The 21155-nt window shown below is 35.6% G+C and overlaps 2 protein-coding genes across 10 annotated transcripts in view; one reads left to right on the top strand and one right to left on the bottom strand.

Moving 5' to 3' along the window:
• Window positions 1-21155, top strand: part of LOC128871884 (tyrosine kinase receptor Cad96Ca) — a 63475-nt gene that overhangs the window by 17388 nt on the left and 24932 nt on the right. For both annotated transcript variants that reach the window (XM_054114031.1, XM_054114030.1), the window contains exons 3-8: window positions 6118-6380; window positions 8830-9780; window positions 9874-10159; window positions 12373-12461; window positions 14484-14623; window positions 18155-18260. In XM_054114031.1, coding sequence (XP_053970006.1) covers window positions 6118-6380; window positions 8830-9780; window positions 9874-10159; window positions 12373-12461; window positions 14484-14623; window positions 18155-18260 — 1835 coding nt within the window. The remainder of the gene's footprint in view (window positions 1-6117; window positions 6381-8829; window positions 9781-9873; window positions 10160-12372; window positions 12462-14483; window positions 14624-18154; window positions 18261-21155) is intronic.
• LOC128871883 (uncharacterized) overlaps window positions 1-21155 on the bottom strand; it is an 87494-nt gene that overhangs the window by 62765 nt on the left and 3574 nt on the right. The window lies entirely within an intron of this gene.

The following is a 21155-nucleotide window of genomic DNA, read 5'->3' as shown; positions in this document are numbered from 1 at the left end:
AATCTAAATCTTCATTCATAACTTAATAGTTTGTTTCGTATTAATTATAGAATTACCATGCACTGATATCACTTGTAATGATTTAACTTTTTTGGTTATATTGAATTTTAAAATTTTCTTAACATAGTTATGGGTTGCACCTGTATCTACTAAAACATTATAATTTACTTTCCCATCATTCATTACTATACTGGGCAACCCGTTTATTAGTTTAAATGCTTTATTACTAAATGATTTTGTCTACCTGCCCCTACAATTGTGCTAGAGTTGTCTTCTTCGGATGTTAAGTTGTTGTTCCGCATGAGTTTTGGTTGTTGGTATTGATTGGCGAACTGGCCACTGTTACCTCGAGGTTTTTCCAATTTTTATTGTTTCTATTCACGTCGTAGTAGTTGTTTTGATGCTGAGTTGGTTGCCTGAATGTTGTGTTTCCAGACGTTGCGTCCACGGGTTCTGGTTTTGGTAATTGTGATGGTGGCTGCTTATAGTAGTAATTCTGCTGATACATGGGACGTCTCTGGTGATGTTGTTTCCCATAGTCGTGTTTATTGTTGGTTGGATGAATGTTCTGTTGTGCATAGCCTAGACGTAACTTTCGCTGTTCGTCATCGTGCTCTGCGGTAAAGGCTACTGCAAATGCATGCTCTAAATCCCTTATAGGATTTCCGTATAGGGTGGAACGAATATATGAGTTATTTATTCCATCCTTAAACACTCTTACCGCTTCTTGTGTTGCCTCATCAGTCATTACTTTGGTCACTTCTTGGCTATGACCGGACATAGATAATTCTGACGTGATTAACGTCAGGGCTCTATTCACGTTAAGATATTTTGTCATAATAAAAAATATTTGATCTTTCTTTTCCTGGAGTACCTCGTCTGACAAATTCAAAATAGCATTCACATATCTGCATATATATAAATTATTTATGTATGTGCATATATTCTAATTTACTTATATATATTAATAAAAAGTAAGGTACAATTTTTATAAATATTTTTTGGAACAAAAATTAAATTATTTGATTAAATTATTGGGTTCAAACTGATACTACATATTATGGACCAGCTATACGTGAGAATACGCGGTTCGTATAGTTTTCTTTATATTTATGTTCTATAGGTATACCACCCTTAAGTAATGAGAGTTTATATGTAAACATCATGTTAACATACAATACATTAATAGTTATACGGAATCTTATTTTATTGATAATTTACTGGATATGGGTTTAACTCAGATTAGTTTAACTCACTAATAGTATGAGTCATTTATTATATTTAATTTTTATAAGTGATAAAATTAGTTTTGTTGTATCGCAGCCTGCTTCTTCAATATCGCCGATTAGTATTCCTTTAAAGTTAGACTTGGAATGTTTAGAATTTCTTTAAATCAGTCCAAGGTGCTCATCCTTCCTTTAATTTTACCGGGTGTGATTTCTAAACTCTTGATAACGTTTTACATCAAATTGATTGGGAAGTTTCTTTAGGCAATATTGAAGTTGCAGAATTCTTTAATATATTTAAGATTTTAGTGCCAGATCTGTATTCTAAATATGTTCCAGTTTTTAAGCGTGTAATTTATAAGATTCCTTGGTACACGAAGAAACTTAAACATCACAAAAATTTGAGAAATAAGTTTTTAAGAAGTTCAAGTTAACTACAGAAAACTGCTTTTATGATTTTTTTATCTTCCATAGGAATAAGTTTCGTAGTTAAAATAAGTCTTTGTATAAAGCGGCCGCCGTAGCCGAATGAGTTGGTGCGTAACTACCATTCAGAATTCACAAAGAGGACGTAGGTTCGGATCTCGGGGAAACACCAAATTAAGAAAAACATTTTTCTACAATAATAGCGGTCGCCCCTCGGCAGGCAATGGCAAACCTCCGAGTGTATTTCTGCCATGAAAAAGCTCCTCATAAAAAAAATCTGCCGTTCGGAGTCGGCTTGAAACTGTGGTCCCTCCATTTGTGGAACAACATAAATACGCACACAACAAATAGGAGGAGGAGCTCGGCCAAACACCTAAAAAGGGTGTCCGCGCCAATTATATATATATAAAAGACAAATTTTACAAACAATTGAGTTATTTAAATTATTTAATAAACTATTATTAACTGAATAGTGTTGTTTTAGCAAACTAAGCACTAAATCAATATCTCCTGTGAGTTTCATTGGAAAATTCGTAATATTTCTCACAAAACAAGCGAACGGTCGATCAGAAGGATACCTAGCCAATTTCTCTGTACATGTGCAAGCTCCATATTTAACTACATATATAATTACCGAATAACTAGAAGGGATGGAAAATTGATTCCGGTTCCAAAAATTTGGAATCGCTTCTCTAAAATCATTGATTCTGAGACCGCACTTCTCTGATATTCTTTATCGTCACCACATCAGATAATTGAAATATTGATTAAAACTTACATATTCATACAGATGGTAGAAATGAATTTATGAAGAGAAGCAAATTTTAAGCGCAGTTCTGTGAATATGCCTCATTCAAATCTAAAATGGCTGATTTAAATGACAATAACAATAAAAACACTTTTCCCGCATTTATACAAATGTATTATCAAAACTCTTCATTCAATAATTTAATAGATTCATTATACTAAGGTTTTTAATTAAGATTGATAGATGATGATTGACCGTTTTTATAAATTTTCCAAATGAAAAAAATTAAGTAAGGAAATCCAATAATTCAGTCCTAGTCTTCCAGTATGCAATTCCAATAATCGTAAAGATCAGCTAATGCTATATTCCCGCGGTTCTCCCGTTTGTTATTCGTCTCATGCGTTATTCACTTTCGAATTAGCTTTGCAGACAATTATTAAATAAGAAGATGGATGATAATATTTACATATAACGAATTGGGATATAGTAATTCAGTAGCCTTTCCAGAATGAACGTGTTCGATTGATATGTCGTACAAGACGCAGAGGCCATAACGAAAGAAATTCCGTATACAAACAATTATCTGCCTTGTATTGTATGTTGCCTGGCCTGTAGTTACTGTGCTGGGCTTGCTGTACGACAAAAGTAGACAGTTGACCGATTTTCGGTCAATCCAGCAGGACGTGCGGAATTAATGTGGTACAATCAAATCGACTGTTAGTCAAATGAGGTACCTTTTCTTCGTAATTTTTTTTTGTGTGGAGGAGGGGAAACATCCAAGGCCTATGACCGAAGCCGTGGCGTAGGAGTTACGCCCAACTAAACTCCCGCTCATGTCCGACCGTACAACTTCCCGGAAACTTACCGTTAAGTAGTACGTCGGCAGGCCGTTTTAAGCATATTATAACTCAATCGTCTGTTTGGGTAATTCTGTCCAAGTCCGATTTTTACCGATCTACGGGCTGAAGGATGTTCATGATCTTTGCGGACACAGCACGTGTCGTTTTTCAGTTGTCTTCGTTCTCGCACTTGTGTGGGATAAGATTTGACTCAGCTATGTTTTCAGCTAACGCAGTCTCAAGCATATTTGGTTCATTAATGATAATGATATGCCCCGCCGTTTAGTATCCTTCGGGGCACAGCGGGCAGTAAAGGATAGATTTCTCCGTTTTTTCGTTCAACACATCTCGCAATGTTTAGAACGAGTTCAAAAGTTCACCGACCTTTCTCGATTGCTCCCACCGTACCTGCCATTATTTAATTGTTCGCAGTTCTCCTTTTTTCTTAGCTGCGCCCGACAGTCTCTGTCCAATGTAAATTGAAATAAAACAACGAAAATTCAAATTGATCAGGGAATATTTACAATTTTTGTATAGAACCATTAATGACATTTATTTTTTAAAGATAATCTCTTTGAAGTGTTGGCCGCAACTGCGCACTAACTCAGCCATTCGTAAACACTAATTTTGAATGACTCGCTGGAGGACTTCGGTCTGCATCTCGGAAATAACTTTAGTAATGTGGGTTCCAATGCCTCAACCGAAGCTTCTTTATACACAAGGCATTTAGACTTTACATTCCCCTTACAAATAAAGTCCAAAGATATGATATAACACAATCTTGGTGACCAATTCATTGGTCCGAGACGAGAGATAAATTACTCCGAATTGCTTCGCCGAAACGACGACACAGTAAATCCATTGTCTCACGGGCTGTATGGCAAGCAGCGGCGTCTTGTTGGAACCTAATATTGGGCATCAATTTCTGGCGTCAAAAAGTCGTTTATCATGGCGCGAAGCCTTTGCCATTCACTGCTACATTGGCGCCAGATTCGACTTTGAAGAAATATGGGCCAATGATTCTTCTAGCCCATAGACTGCATTAAACGGTGTTTTTTAATGGATGTAATGGTTGCTCTTCAACCCAAATACGACAATTTTGCTTATTGACGTAGCCATTAAGCCAAAAATGGGCCTCATGGCTGAACACCATACGTTGGCCTGAGCGCGATGAACACTTTTCACAGATCGTCGATTCTCGTAATGTAATTGTACGATTTGCATGATGAAATGCCAATGAATAATGAAAAAATTATGTAATTAGTAGTCATAAAAACCCTATTAGAAAAAGCACCTCCAATCTGATCACCCTTTATAAGCGATCCATCTCAGCCGCGAGAAGGTAATATAATGAATTGCGTTATCTGAGGCAGTGCGATAGGCACTGACTATTCTTAATTCGCCAAATCTGTATGTTGTTCGTACATGTTGGAGGTACGATTGCTTCGTGTTGCGGTACCGCAGCGGATGTAACGGACTACGTGCAACTACGGAACGGTTGTTGTGGTGCTCGCACTCACCATCGTAAAAGTATAAACGTACGCTCCGTACCAGCTAACACGAAGAAACTAATGAGAGCCATGTAAATGAAAAATCACCACCGTTCCGTTCCGTAGTATCGTAGATCGTTTATGAAAAATTTTGGATTATTCTCTCTCCCCACACAGTGTTGCCAAACAGTACATTGCGAAATCCTTAACAATATAAACTTAGAAAAACTTAAATTAAAATAAGTTGAAAACAATGTTGAATAATGTTAATTATAGATAAAGGAACTCTGTATTTGTATTTGTTGGTTCTTGGCTTTAGCTTATTAAACAAAGAACAATTTAACTGATAACGCGGATGTGTATAAAAGTGTTAAGCAAAAATATGAATGGCAAAATTGTGTCGATACAACCAAAGAAAAACCGATGTATTGTGTAAATATGTAACCTAACGAAAGCAAATGTTTTCTACGGGTTCAAGATTTGCTCAATTTTGTGTATTTCACAGCAGGAGTACGATAACGTCAGTGAGTGTGGGCAACATTACTTTGGTTTGTGTGAGGGAAGAATTATAACTTCATACCACAGATTATTTGTTGTTGCAACAGCTTAACTTTGTTAATAGAATCATAATCGTTTGCTGGTTTAAAAACAAAAAACCTCTGTATTGTGTATACAAAGAGAATTTTTAGTAAACAAATATGTATGTATAAGTATATTTGAATATAAATTTGTCTGTTATATACTTGAATGCAAATAAATACATCTTGAGATTAATAAATTGAGTTAAGAGAATTTAGATTTTTCGCATATCTAATATTTTTTTTTTTGTCGATTCTACCATATAAAAAATGAAACCAGTTCGCGACCTAATAGACTTATATTTGCGCGTTCGTCGTGCCCAACTGAGTTTTAACTTTCTTATTCGGTAGACAAAAGGGATATAAAAAACATGAAGATGATTGTAATTTATACTAATTGAATATAGATACAATAACTTTATATAATTTAGTAATTTTTCTTGAAAATAATTAGATGGTCTAATTATAGACAGTATCTAGTTATCGACAGTAAAATATCTATATTACATATTGTATAATTTATAATTAGTCTTTTTTTAATTAAGTTAATTTACATATGTACATCAAGTAAAGTAGTGTCATTACCTACATTTATGCAAAGGCCTGCGAACTTATGATTGTCAATATTGTATACGCGATTCTTTACGAAAGATCTTTCATTTCAACATTTTCTAACTGTATTTTTAAATATCTAGTACGTGTAGTACGTAAGTTCTGTGCGATTTTATGTTAACTTTTCTGATAACAATATGAACACTTTATATTATTATAGTCACAACAATATGTTTTTTTTTATTTTAATGTGTGCAGTATCGAGCCAACAGCATTCATTGGTAAACACACCACCAATACTGTATGTGCCCGAGAGGAACTGGAGAATACCGGAAACTGAGCAGGTGGGCCAAATAATTACTCGAATTCGAGCTGAAGATCCAGAAAACGATGAGTTGGTTTTTGGACTTGAACCACACAATCTATTTAACTATGACGACCACAGTGACAAAGAAAATTTACCATTCCGTATTGATCCAGTCAGAGGAATTGTTTACCTGAACGAAAGTTTAACTGGACGAGTAAGTTTATAGTAAAACAATTTGTAGAATGTATCTTAGTTTAGTTGCATTTTTTATCGCAGAAAATGAAGTCCTGTATAATTTATGACCAACAAAATTGTTCACCGTTCTAGCTTTGACCATTTGTAGACAAAAACGACTTACTGACCATGAAAAACAAATTAAGCACTAAATGAAATATACTCGGAAGTTTGCCATTGCCCGCCGAGGGGCGACCGCTATAAGAAAAAAACTTTTCCTATCATTTTGGTTTTCTATGCATGATCCGTATGTCATATGGAGAGCAGGGTAATCATTAGATTTACTATTATTATTTTCATTTATATTGGATTATTGGTATTATATTCTTTGAGATCAAAAGTTTATGAGCTCCTGTTTACTTTTAGATTCGATTATTAACGTAAGTCAAGCAAATTTTTAAATATTTTCTCAAAATTTTTAATCATTTTCGAATTCACAAAAGTTGCAGTAATGGGTAGCTTTCGTATAATTCTAGAATGAACTGAACTTTACCTGTTATGTGTTTGGTCCACTATAGAACCTTACAACATAACCTTCAGTTGAACGCCTAGCCCCAAAATCTCCAGCAATATGAGAATCGCTTTGATAAATTAGACACTGATTATTTGTTTTCTTCTTCATTGACAGAGTCTCCTTTTGAGATGACCTTCTCATTTCGCTTCATTTTGTATGCCCATTTATTTGAAATAGCTACATTAAATTTATGCAGGTGTACCAAATCTCAAGTCAAAGTCTTAAGTTGCCAGACAGCACCACCAGAGAAGGGTGCATCACTCCCAGCCAGATATGCAAAATACAAACTATGTTTAGAATGTAATCAATCATTCTTGATTTCTCTCACGATGCTCAGAAAGCGGAGGTGGGGCCAACATTAGCGCAGGCTCTCAGCGATTTTGAAGGAAACAGCTGATTGGCTGACATAACCGGAGTTGGTACATCGGTTTGTTTAGGAAAAAAACTGAGATTGTATTGTTGGTACCTAAAAAAGCAAACCTTTTTTCGACTATGTGTTCAGAGTTTGCCGTTTCTCGCGTGCCACATGCATGAACGCATGGAGCTGAAAACATCTAATTTTAAAATATTTGGTTAACGTCCGAACTTCAAGTCAAACGTCACCTTCTGATAAGTTTTGGTTTTGCTTTGTTCTATTGAAAGTAAACGCAACATTTTGCACGGCCTCACCCAAATACTTTAAACATCGACGTTTCGCATGTACCATCGACTTGCCGCCGCGGTGATCGAAAAGACTCATTGATCCAGAACTAATAAAGGTAGATGCAATCTATGCGTCTGCCCAGCAGGGGCACGACGCATACTAAGTTACCTGGGAAACGGAGTAATAAATCCTGGTAGAAATTAAGCCTACCGCAGTTTTACGATTTATTAATGGCCTAAAACTTTTTGAGTAGACTACATGACGGCACAATATGTCTTTTCAGATCGCAGTGCACAAATAACCATTTTATAATAATAATCACAGATTCGGCAACACAAACAGAACTCAAATCAGTTGACTTAGAGCGTCACCTGGCGGTTGTTTCGAGAACTTTTTATTTAAGGTGGTATGTATTATAGATGACGTACCACTAAATTCACTGACATTGCAGTGTGCACTCACTAATGGCTAGGTACCAAACATTTCTCTAGCTCAAATGAAAAACCTTGATTGCAATTTAAATGTTGTTATTGCTCTACCGATGTCACCTTCTTTGAATTCGCCTTGGTCGGTTCTGAAAAATGGCGACGTACATAAATCAAAACGCCGTTGATCAAATTTATGATCTTCCATATGATATACGAGTATATTTAATTCAATTACGTACTGAAAATGATATGGTAAATTGTAATAAGTACATAAACACATTGAAAGAAAAAACTAACAATTAAGAGAAACTTTCGATTTAATTTAAGTACATTTTAAGCTTAAAAGATTAGGGAAAATGATATATTTAGGATATTAAAAAGTGAGAGATAAGAGCATGAAAAATAAATAATTTAGAAAAACCTCAATGGTTGTATGTATAATTCAGATACAATCATTTGAATAGCATGGTTTGGAAGGTTTTTGCTGTGAAGTCTGACTCCGTTTGATGATGAGACTTTAGAAACGTGTATTTGAATATCATCGCCTGGAGGATTGCACAGCAAAATTTGTTCTTGCCTTGGCGAAGCAGCATCAGAAGCCAGTACTTTCAAAATGTATTGGCATTTTCGATTCAAAGGACAAATTACTTCATACTACGATCGACACTGTACACTGTTTTTTTGTTTTGTTAAATAAGAATATAAATTTTATCTAAAAAATGATAAATTTCGCAAGTTTCGAAAGTAACCCGATAGTTTCCAAGAAACATAGATAACGGCATAAGTAGTACATACTCGAACATACCTATAAGTTCTGTGTAATAATATTTCACTTATTTTTCAGGGTGGAGAAAACTTTTTCCTTTACATCACTGTTTCCGACGGAGATTTAACTGCTAAAAATGAAGTTTTTGTTAACATTCTTGCCAAGGATAACGATACAGTTTCGAACTTTCGGACTCCACCATCAGTTACGAGTGTGGTACAAAATTTTTCACAAATCCTCCCTCCGTTTGATACACTACCTGGAGTACAATCTGTAAGGAATAAATATTCGAACGACCCGCCAATCCATCATCTATCCTCAAACTTTGGCCTAAATCAGGGCATTTTTACATTCCACGTTCCTGGTGGCAGTTCAAATCATGCTCGCCAACCTCCCGTATTTAATCTGAACCCTAATCAACAGGATTCAAGCTGGCCTACTGCCTCTTCTAATGGGGTCAGTAATGGACTGAATAGTGGCACAACCATACAAACAAATACTATGATGCCGACCTCAACTACAATTGACTCTCAATTAACGACAGGCCGCATCCGACTGACACCCATCAAAAATGCGAATAATAATGATTACTTTAACGGAGTTACCAACAAAAATTACAATAACTTCAACAATGACAGTGGATCAAAGTCAAATGTAAAAGAAAAGTTGCCTTCAAGTACAGTTAATGTGATTAGTAATGATGAAGATTTATCTAATAAAAACCCATCGGCGAACTATTCAATCAAGGCGTTTGTAGTTCCAGTTATAGTCATTTCATGTGGAATTTTTTTTGCGGTCGCTTTCTTCTTTGGCTTTCTATACAGAAAACGCTTGTGTGCTATTAGCAAGAAACTAAAGAAGAAATCCAAAGAGGAAATGGCGAAAAAATCTAACCAAAGCAATTTGAGCAGTAATTTAACCGATGACAGCCGAAATTCAATGGTAATGCAACATTGGAACGGTCCTACCGCTTACAACAACCGTTACGTTCCGTGGGAGAGAGATACACAACATATCCAGGACGCTTTGGTGAGCATAATTAATAGATACATACATATAATACATATATCTCTCGCACAAAAAAGCAAATTGCATATTATTTTTGATCATCATCATACTTAGGCAATATCCCAATTATCGACAAACCCCATGAACAGAATTAATCATACTGGTGACCCAAATATGTCAGGCATCTTTAGAGGAATATCGCACAATAATAATAGCATTATAGGAACAACGGAAAATAGTTTGGCTTCGAACATGACATATGGTAGTGCTGTAGTAGGTAACACTGCTGGTGATGGTAAATGCCGTTGGGAGTTTCCACGTCACCGACTGAAATTTTTCAACATATTAGGGGAAGGCGCTTTTGGTCAAGTCTGGCGCTGTGAAGCAGTAGATGTTGATGGTAAGTATACATACTATTTTTAGAGCTTTCCAAAAGCTAATGCAGTATTTTTCATAAAGGCTTTCATTAAGTTTTATGTCTATATATGTATATAGAAGAGTATAAAACAGCTTTAATAACAATAAATGTATCAGGTCAGTCCATAAGTTCGTGCGTTTTTTAAAGGTGGTTTTAAAATTGATCAAAAATATGTTTAAAGTATTTCTTAATCAATATTATAGTTTTCTTCATTATTTACAATGTCTTCCCAACGTTTAGGCACATTTTTAATTCCCTGCTCAAAAAATTGTTTGTCCTTGGAGCCAAAATACGCTTCGATATCCCTTTTTATAGCTTCTTTTGAGGAGTAGTTCTTGTTACTCATATGGGATTAAAGTCCTCGGAAAAGGTGATAATCACAAGGTGCAATATTTGGAGAGTATGGTGGATGCGGCATTAGCTCCCATCCGAGCTCGTTCAGCTTACCTAATGTTTGCGTTGCGGTATGAGGTCTTGCGTTGTCGTAGTGAAACAAAACTTTGCGTCTATTCACTAAAGACGGCCGATTTTTTTTAAGTGCCTCATTCAGGTTTGATAGCTGATGGGAATAATAATCAGCAGGTATCGTTTGGTTTGGTTTCAGAAGTTCATAATAAACAATACCGGCCATATCCCACCAAATAGACAGAAGAATCTTCCTGGGGTGAAGGCCATCTCTAGGGGTCGGTTCTGGTGGTTCATCTTTATCTAACCATTGGCGTTTGCGAACAGGATTATTGTAAAGTACCCATTTTTCATCACTAGTAACGATACGGTTCAAAAAACTTTCATTTTCAAGCCGTTGCAGCAGCTGAGAAGCGCATTCACTCTCTGCTGAAGGTGGCGACGGAAAGTCTATGCGGAATCCATTTTCCCAGCTTTGAAACCTTTCCAATCTGAACCAGGTGCCTGTGAACTGTTCCATGCGATGAATTTAACCTCTGAGTTATCATATCGACTGTTAAATTTGGCTCAGCTTCCACGAGTTCGAGCATGGCCTCGGAGTTAAAGACTTCAGGACGACCAGCGCGCGGGTCATCCTCCACGTCGCAGTTACCACTTCGGAATTTTGAAAACCACTTTTGCGCAGTCCTTACACTCACGGTATCCTCTCCGAGAACAGTGTTTATTTCTGCAGTAGCAGTTGTTGCATTTTTACCACTTTTATAAAAAAAAATACAAAATATGCCTCTTATACGCGTTCGAAGATTCCATTTTATTTTTTAACAACATGTGCTTCTACCCGCGAATAAAATCACTTGTTGAATGCACAATATATCAAAGAAAATATAAATAGTTCTGCTATATTCCGCGAATAATTTTTTGTATGCAAAAATCGTACAAAGGTGAAATTACGGGTACGCACGAACTTATGGACTGACCTGATATATACTCTATGTTATTACGTAATCGTTTAAGATTTTCTTTATTAACATTATGATTTTGTTTCCTAGCACGATCAATAAAATCATTTAAATTTTGCAGTGTTTTCTTTTTACTTGGTTTAATAAAAAATTTAATTCATGCACGTATTTGCATGTGTTTACAAAAACAAAAAACAAATGACTTATACGTTCCAAATATTAGTTTGATATCCATATTTAATGCATAGCTTAAATAATGTTTTGCAAAGTTTTAATTCTCAACTTAGTATGGAATCATTTTTCAATGCTTGTATTTGGGTTGACTTAAATGAATCTACAACCTCGTATCAGTAAAAATATTATTAACAGCTCATACACTCCCGCATACAACTCGAAAATTATTTGAAAACAAGTCTCGTTTTTAAGTACCACCTTCGATAATAAATATGGAAAGAAGAGTTGGTCTTTGGTTCGAGAGCCTGGTTATTCTTCAGCAAATCGGAACCTTTGTTATTCAATGTTCCATACTTCACGTTCGTTATGAATTCGAAATCCAGCTCTTTTTCCACAAACAAAAAATACCCGTTAAGTTGCGAAGTTGAATAAAGATATAATATTTCTAAAAATTGTCTCCATGGTCCGATATAAATCGGTATATGAGCTGGATTCCTAAGAAATAAAGCAAGGCGACCTATACATTGTGAAGAAAAGAGCAAAAAGAAAATGTTTGTCAAAATGAAACAAAGTGAATATCAATTGTTTTTAATTTATTAATGGAAATACATAAATTTATGTACATATTGTGTATTTACTTGCATCATACATTTGCAGGTGCCGAAGGCGTAACAACTGTAGCAGTAAAAACCTTAAAAGAAAATGCGACCGAAACTGAAAAAAAAGATCTGATAAGTGAGCTTGAGGTTTGTATATATTTATGCTTGAGGTTTGTATTATTAGAGGCTAAATATATTTTATGCTCAGTTTTGCTTCTTGAACAACAAAGGTACCTTAGATAACTTGTACATATTTTTATTTAATTTTCTCCCCTCGATAATTTGAATTTCTTCTCAGCTGAATGATTTTGTTAACTTTGAGTTCTACGTCTCTGGAAAAATGCTCTACCTTGTATTTATTGTTGATATTGCCCTCTAACTCGTGATTGACTAAATAGTGAAAAAAATTTGAGTTCTCGCTGGGTTAAGATTTAGCTCTCACACCTTTGCTACGCCTGCTGATATAACAGACCTAGCTGAATATAGATTTCATCAGTAACTTGAAGCGGTTAACGCAGACGTAGTTCAGCCACTATTCGGTCATCATCGTCGCCTAAAATCAGTGCTGAGAGATCCAAAACCATGCTTATAAATTGTAGTAGTTTTCAGAGTCAAACAGAAATTACGAAACTGACGTTTTTTGCGAAAGCTTCAGGAGCTGAATAATTGATTGCAAAATTCCTCCCAGTAAAAGACGGAAATTAGTAATTAAAATATTTTCATATACTATATACATATATATTAGTGAATTGTTTAATAGTTAGTGAGCAAATGAGAGTCAATGGGTGTCTTCTTGTCACATAAATAGAGTGTTTCTAATTTATAGTTGTTAGGTGCTTATAAAACATGTAAAAATTTAGATTATTTCAGGTTTCACTATTTTATTCAAAATACGGCTCTTCACATTTATATGTGAAAGTTGACATGATTTCAATGTTCACCATAAGCACGTCCACAAGCTTTATCGCATTGAGTTCAGCAATCTTGATCCGAATATTGTGTGTTCAGCTCTGGAATCGTTGTTGACTTATTCACATAGACTTTACTTTAAAAAAAAAAACCACAAAAATTAGCCTAGTGAAGTTAGGCATGATCTAGGCAGCCTGTTTATGTCACAATTAATCGACCGGGAAACTTAGATCGCAATAGTTCAATGATTTCCCGTGTTGTGTGACTTGTGGCTCCATCCTGTTGAAAATAAAGATTGTCTATGTCTATTCCTTCAAGCTCTTCAATTGTCTATAGCGATGTCCATTGACAGTAACTGCTCTGTCATTTACATCTTCCAATAAAAACGGGCAAATTATTCCACCATCTACAAAACCACATCAAATAGTACATTTTAGTGGATGTAATGATTTTTCTGAAATTACTCTAAAGTTTTCTTCTCCTTGGATGCGGAAAGTTTGTTTCGACCATTTTGATAATAAGTTACTATAATTTTAACGCGGTGTTCCATAGTGTAAAATTGTATATATGTCTACTTGACAAATGTCAAAGATGGCATACAAAAAGGTAACGTCTAGAAATTATTCACTACTGACATCCAGGCGTCACTTTTGAAAGACCCTTTATAAATTAACAATGTAACTTATATCGCTAATAATGGTCTACCATGGAATTCTAATTTAGAATATGAATTCCCTTTGAGTTTTAATATACATCTACTATTGTCCACCATATTTGGGATTTATAGACTCAGACATTATCCATAATTCAAAATAAATTTTGTAGCTCGGGCTCACTTTATATTTTATGCAGTTAATTGTAGAATTGGTTTCATTTAATTTATGTTTAAATTAAAAAATGTTTAGTTTACTTGAAAAACGCTTAATTCAAATTGAAAATGCTATATTGTGTATATCTGATCTGCATAGGTGTAATTGGGTATATAGGTAATTGGGTATATGAGATACCTATGAGCATTTTGAAAAGAACACATAGACACAAATGGGGACAATTCTTAAGCAACTCGACACGGCATCTATATGCTTAAACAAATACATATAATATAATATTTTATAAGAGAAAGGCTTGCCTAGCAATGCTTAAAAAAAGCGATTTCTTCATAATAAATACTCCGTATCGCAAATATTCCGAAAACTAACTTATACTTCATTACAATTGCTACATTTTACGGACATTTTATTTGGAGTCTGTTATTCGCAGGTGATGAAGTCACTTGAGCCGCATATCAACGTTGTTCGACTTCTCGGATGCTGCACCGACAAAGATCCAATATTTGTCATTATTGAATTTGTAAATCGAGGAAAACTGCAAACTTATCTTCGAAATTCACGTGCAGAAAGGTAAGCAATTTTAAAATATAATTCTACAAATTCAAGCGGTACTAAATTTTAATCTTAATTTTAATACACTTCATCTCTAAGGTTTTCTCCCTTTATATTATTGTATACATTTTAATTACTAGCTAATACCCGGCATGCGTTGCTTTATATCAGCTTTTTATTAATTTTTTATCGGATAAAAAATCTTTTTTGTTGGCCCCATTGGGCATATACTTATGTAACGGGTAGTTAGATTGGAGGTGCTTTTTCCAATAGGGTTTTTTGGCACGCGTGACAACTGCCAAACTAAATACATCATTTTTTTCAATATTCATTGAAATTTCAACATGGAAAGGCTTACTCAACAGGATAATCGACGGTTTGTGAAAAGTGTTCATCGCGCTCAGGCCAATGTATGGTGTTCAGCGATGAGGCCCATTTTTGGATTAATGGCTACGTCAATAAGCAAAATTGTCGTATTTAGGCTGAAGAGCAACCCGAAGCCATTCAAAAACCAACAAACAGCTATTACATCCATTGAAAACAACCGGTGCGGTCTATGGGCTAGAGGAATCATTGACATCAAGCCGAAGCTGGCGCCAATGTAACAGTTAATGGCGAACGCTATCGCGCCATGATAAACAACTTTTTCATGCCGGTAATCGAAACCCGTGATCTCAACGACAATTGGTTTCAACAAGACGATTTACTGCGTCGTGGTTTCGGTGGAACAATTCGGAGTAATTTATCTCTCGCCTCGGACCAGGGTATTGGACACGAAGACCGTGTAATATCACACCTTTGGACTTTATTTGTGGGGGTATGTAAAGTCTAAATGCTTTGTGGATAAACCAGCTTCGATGAAGGCATTGGAAGCCAACCGATACCGATCGAAGTCTCCAGCAAGTCATTCAAAATTGGTGTTTACGCATGGCCGCATTACGGCGCAGGTGCGGTCAACATTTGAAAGAGATTATCTTAAAAAAATAAATGTCATGAGTGGCTCTACACAAAAATAATAACGATGCCCTGATAAATGTGATTTTTCGTTGTCTTATTTCAATTTAAAATCCGAATATATCGCGAATTTTGAATTTTTGCAGGTTACGCATATTCGAATTTCGATTTTTTGTAGCGATATGCTGGTACACATGCCGACGAGTTCCGCCATTTTGAATGTTCAGTTAATTGTTGACAGGTGATTTGCTTGCACGTGTTTCGGCTCGTCTTCGATTTTTACCTATTCAAAAAGATGGATCACAGAACCTGTATCAAATTTTGTGTGAAAAACGAAATTAAGTGTGCGGATGCATTCCGAATGTTGACTGTGTCATACGGAGAAGCTACTTTGGACCAAAGCAAGGCCGAGAAGATGTCAATGACGAAAAGCGTGCCGGACGCCAGAGCACTTCAACAACAGACGAAAATTTGATGAAGTGAAGAAAATGATATTGGCCAATCGTCGAATCACGGTTAGATAAGTTGCTGATGACCTAGACATATCGATTGGCTTGCGCCATTCGATTTTTTTTAATGATTTGGCCATGAGATGGGTCGCCGCGAAATTCCTACCAAAACTGCTCAATTTCGACCAAAAGCAGCATCGCATGAACATTGCTCATGAGATATTGGACCCAAATCTGCTCCAGAGGGTCATAACTGGTGACGAATCGTGGGTTTATGGTTATGACGTGGAAACTAAAGCTCAATCATCTCAATCTAATGATGCCACAACCACCGTATTCCCCAGACCTGGCCCCCTATGACATTTTCTTGTTCCCGAAACTGAAGAGCCCCATGAAAGGACAACGCTACGCTACGATTGACAAGATAAAGACGTCATCGAAGGAGGAGCTGAACAAGATATGGATGTGGACGATATGTGGTTTCAACAGGACGGTGCCACTTGCCACACAGCTAACGAAACAATGGCTCTTATGCGCGAAAAATTTAATGGCCGAATAATCTCACGTCGCGGCGATGTCAATTGGCCGCCAAGATCATGTGATTTGACACCGTTGAACTTCTTTCTTTGGGGTTATTTGAAAGAAAAGGTGTATGTCGATAAGCCAGCAACAATTCAAGAGCTGAAGGATGAGATAATTCGGCACATTAATGGCATAGAACCTCAAGTATGCCTCAGCGTCATCGAAAATTTGGACCATCGGATGGAGGTGTGCCGCCGAGGCCGAGGCCGCGGCCGCCATTTGGCCGATATTTTGTTCTATACGTAATTGAGCCATACGAGTATTATCATAGTAAAGAGAAATGAGAATAGTTTCCCAAAAAAATTGTATTTTATTCAAAATCCACACCGGCCCTTGAAACTTAACCACCCTTTATCATTTTCGATAACAAGTTTTATTTCACGCTAAGCGCTTCACAAATGTTAGGAAAGGATAGAAAAACAAATATTCTTAATATTTATGAAATACTACAGGGTTTGATTGAAAAGGAATGACCCTTATTTTTTTAAGCAGTTTTCTGAACTCGCTTACACAAAATGAACGTAACTCTCAACTACAAAACTATCTCAGTAACCTCGATGCATCCCCTGTTTCAGATTGCTCTCTTTGGAAAGCAACAAAAAAGTTCGAAAAGGTCTGCCTTAGGTCAGCCATTAAAATTGAAAATAACAAATGGGCTAAGCCGGATCTCTAAAACGCTTAAACATTTGCTCGTCACTTATTCCGAGTTTTTACCCTCCATGATATTGAACCTTCGCTAAGTACTACTCAAAAAGTTAAAGGCACCTTGGGGCTCATCCACCAGATGGACCCATCCAAAAAAAAAATTCAAAAAGAGAAGTGAAAGAAGCGATAAAAAAGCTTAAAACCAAAAAGGTCTCCGGATATGATCTCATCAGTGGAGAGTAATGTAAATAAAGTAATGTTACAAAACGTCTCGGAACGCATCTTGACTGAAAGCTCACATGGCAAACCTATATTTTTACTAAACGCAAGGCACTAGGAATCAAACTTCGAAGTCTTTATTGGCTGTTAAATCGGAATTCCCATGTATCCCTTGTCAATAAGCTCCCACTTCTCTCATCTATCCTAAAACCAGTATGGACATATGGCATACAACTCTGGTGCACCGCAGCTAATTCAAACATCGAAATACTCCAAAGATTCCAATCGAAAACTCTCAGAATGATCGCAAATGCACCATACTATATCACAAATGCCCAAATTAATTGGGATTTCAAAGTTCCCACAATAGCTGAAGAAATCGAAAAGCATGCCTCATTACACAATATAAGACTTCAATCGCACCCAAACCCACCAAGTATAGAAATTACCACCAATCTCATTTCCTTTAACAGGTCGAAAAGGAAATCAACACTAGACCTCATGTGAAAAAAATCAAAAATTGAGGAAAGGGTACACCACTGGGTGCTTTCCATGAATGAGTATCTTAGTTTTAAGGATAAGTATTGTTAAATGTTATTGAACAGATAGATAATATATTAATTAAATCGATAATAATACAAACTTAATGTAATTACTTTAAATAAATAAAAAATAACTTTTTTGTTTGATATTTTTTAAGGCATTACGGTAATACTCATGGAAAGTCCAACACTTTGACATCAGGCGATTTAACGTCATTTATGTACCAGGTTGCTAAAGGTATGGATTACCTTACATCACGAGGGGTAAGTTCAAAAACAATAAATAATTACGGAAAGAGCAAAATAACTTGTGATTGATAAACTTCGTTTGTAATAATATAGGAATATTTAACCTGATTTTCAAGCTGAAGGCCAAATATATTTTAGAATTCCTCCCACCCTCTCATCTGTGTTTGCATTGTAATTTATATGCATTGTTATATTATATTAAATAGTGGCGACAGTCTAAGGATGATAAATTACCAGGTTTGCTCTCTAGCTATGATGAAAAACAAAATTGTACAAGCAATTTCGGCTGCCACGTCACAGAGGATTTGACAATAGATCATTTCACATGTATTCATATACTTGTCCAATCAGTCGTTGTTCAAATAGCAACGAAGCAATGAGCGTATAATTAAATTTTTTTTTTTCGTATACTAACACAATCTTATCCCCAGCCGAAATTTTCACGATAATTCACAAACTTCTCCTATGAGTCGTTGTTCAGAAGGCAACGAACTAACATTGTGTTAATTTTTTCGTATATAACGAACACAATCTCAGGTTTTTTGTAAACTCATCCCCTGTTACGACAGTCCATCAGCTGATTCTGTCAAATTTGCTGAGAGCCGGTTTACGGTCTGCTATTGAGCACACCTCTAAAACTCTTTTTATTATTGGATTCTAATCGAAACAAAGCAACAATGTACTGCAGCTTGACAATATGGATATAATTTTATTGGCTGCCGGCGTCTTTAATTTAGATATATGCACACATACATAGATATACATAAACAAACTACATAATTACAGTTTAAACACAATTTCTATCAAACACGCGGAGGAAACAGTAGCCAATTCTTCCACACCCAAAGGATTTGGCTTTGGTGGAAACCTATTATAAAACAGTGGTATATAATATTTTCTAGTAAGAAAGTAAATTTTCTATATATACATATATTTATTCTTAGGGGAATGGGAAGAATTGGCAAACAGTTCCAAAAAATAAAGCCAACTTGGCTTGTCATTGCAAGCAATAAGTACGTTTGAGTACGACTTTTTACTCTTCTTATTTTGTTTATAATATATTCTTGTTTCATATCTTCAATTTATTATTTTACCTCAATAAAATTCAATTATGAGGGTAGATTTAAAGTAAAAAGTCAAGACCGACAATACAAATATGCTAAATACCTAACTATTTAAGTAGTTTAATCCAAATTGATATTAAGTAATGTTGAAATATTTCTCTTTTAAATGTCTTTGTATAAATAATGCCTTTGACTTTGAAAATTTACAATAACAAAATTTTATAAACAAATAGCTTTTTATTTGCTTTCAGCTTTCGTATTGAGAAATATTTCAATTTGTATGACATTTTTTAGGCTTTTCCGTACGATTTCCTATTAAATTTATGCAACCATGTTACATAAAAGAGCGTTTAGGAATGAGGGGATATCAGCTGTAGGGTTTTTTTGACGACCAGCTGAGGGTGTTTTTACTTATGGATCTATACTAGGGATAATATATGTACTATAATTTCCCTCAATTGCGATGAGTTCGAATATTTTAAGGATTGCCTTTAAACCTATAACCAATATCACTTATCCTATCTTAGAACTCAGCAAGGAGACCTACATAAGTATCAAGAATGATTGAAACAAGATTGCGCCCATCAGAGCGTCACGTTTGCCAAGTTGTGCAGTGTTGCCAACCAGGGAGCCAGGGGTCGATTTTGTATTGCGTTCATACATCTCGGCAGTGATGGTAAATGGTTTTTTGAAAAATCCCTACACGGCCCAAAAAAATTCCCTACTTTTCCCTACGCTTACAACAAATTTTCTCTACGAAATTCCCTACATTTTTTTCTCCTGTGTTTACACTATAATGAGGCAATTGCAACGTCAAACTTGAATTGTTTGCTTAAGATTTTTTAAAAATTCCGTACAGAGCTTCTGCAGTGCAATTAGTTCTTATTGAAATTAGGTGCAGCAGCTTAACCACAGCGAGCTTAACCATGTGCTTATTGAGTCCGATGTCTGTGCTCTTATCGATCATTATGGGAAATTCGTTTACTTTTAATTTTTTTACTAAATTGCCTTTTTCCTCTTTTGCCAATTCATTTTTTTATTATGCTGGTGCACTTCTTTATTCCAAGCTCAAAGTTTTTTATTATTACAGAATCGGGCGCGATTTCTTTCAAGAGTGGGATTAAATGGTCCACCACTTGCAGCGCAACATTATGCTCAGCGAAGAACATGCTACCATTTGGTTTACTCGCCTTTTCTAAAAAAAGCTGTTTATTTTAGACGTCTTTTTAATTGCCTTCATACTTTTTGGTGCATTTTTGTTTCGGCGTGCTTCTGTAAATCAGACTTGCCACAGTTCAAAACTTTGTCGCACGCAGTGCATTTGCATTCAAACTAGCCACTAAAATTGTGGTCGTCAAGCCACTCGTTATTGAACTTTTGTTGTCGATACTTGCGTTGTTTTCCCTGGTGTTCCTCCGAAGAGTCAGTCGAAGAGCTCATTTCTGTAAAATATATGCATTTTAAATATAAAAAAAGCTAAAACTAAAATAATTGCAAACTTACTTCAAAAGTGAAAAGCACCAGAAAATGAGGGACAACTAACAATTTTCGCGCAAAGAAAAAATCGTGCTAGCGTTAACGAAGGCAAATGAAAAAAGGCAATGTTGCCGTATTAACGCTTTTAAAAGTATGCTGCCATAAGGAAAAGGAGTCTGGCATGGAATCTTACTGCGGATTTTTATTTTAAATGAACTTTTTTAATTTTATCCCGCTATTTAAAAATTGTTTCTGTCCTTTTTGAAAATTCCCTACATTTACAGGATTTAAAAAAATCTGTCCTTCTTTTCCCTGCACCCACATTTTTCGACAAAAATCCCTACATGTAGGGAATTTTCCCTACATTTAC

This window comes from Anastrepha ludens, chromosome 2, assembly GCF_028408465.1.
Source record: "Anastrepha ludens isolate Willacy chromosome 2, idAnaLude1.1, whole genome shotgun sequence".
Lineage (NCBI taxonomy): Eukaryota > Metazoa > Arthropoda > Insecta > Diptera > Tephritidae > Anastrepha > Anastrepha ludens.
This window is presented reverse-complemented; position numbering and strand designations above follow the sequence as displayed.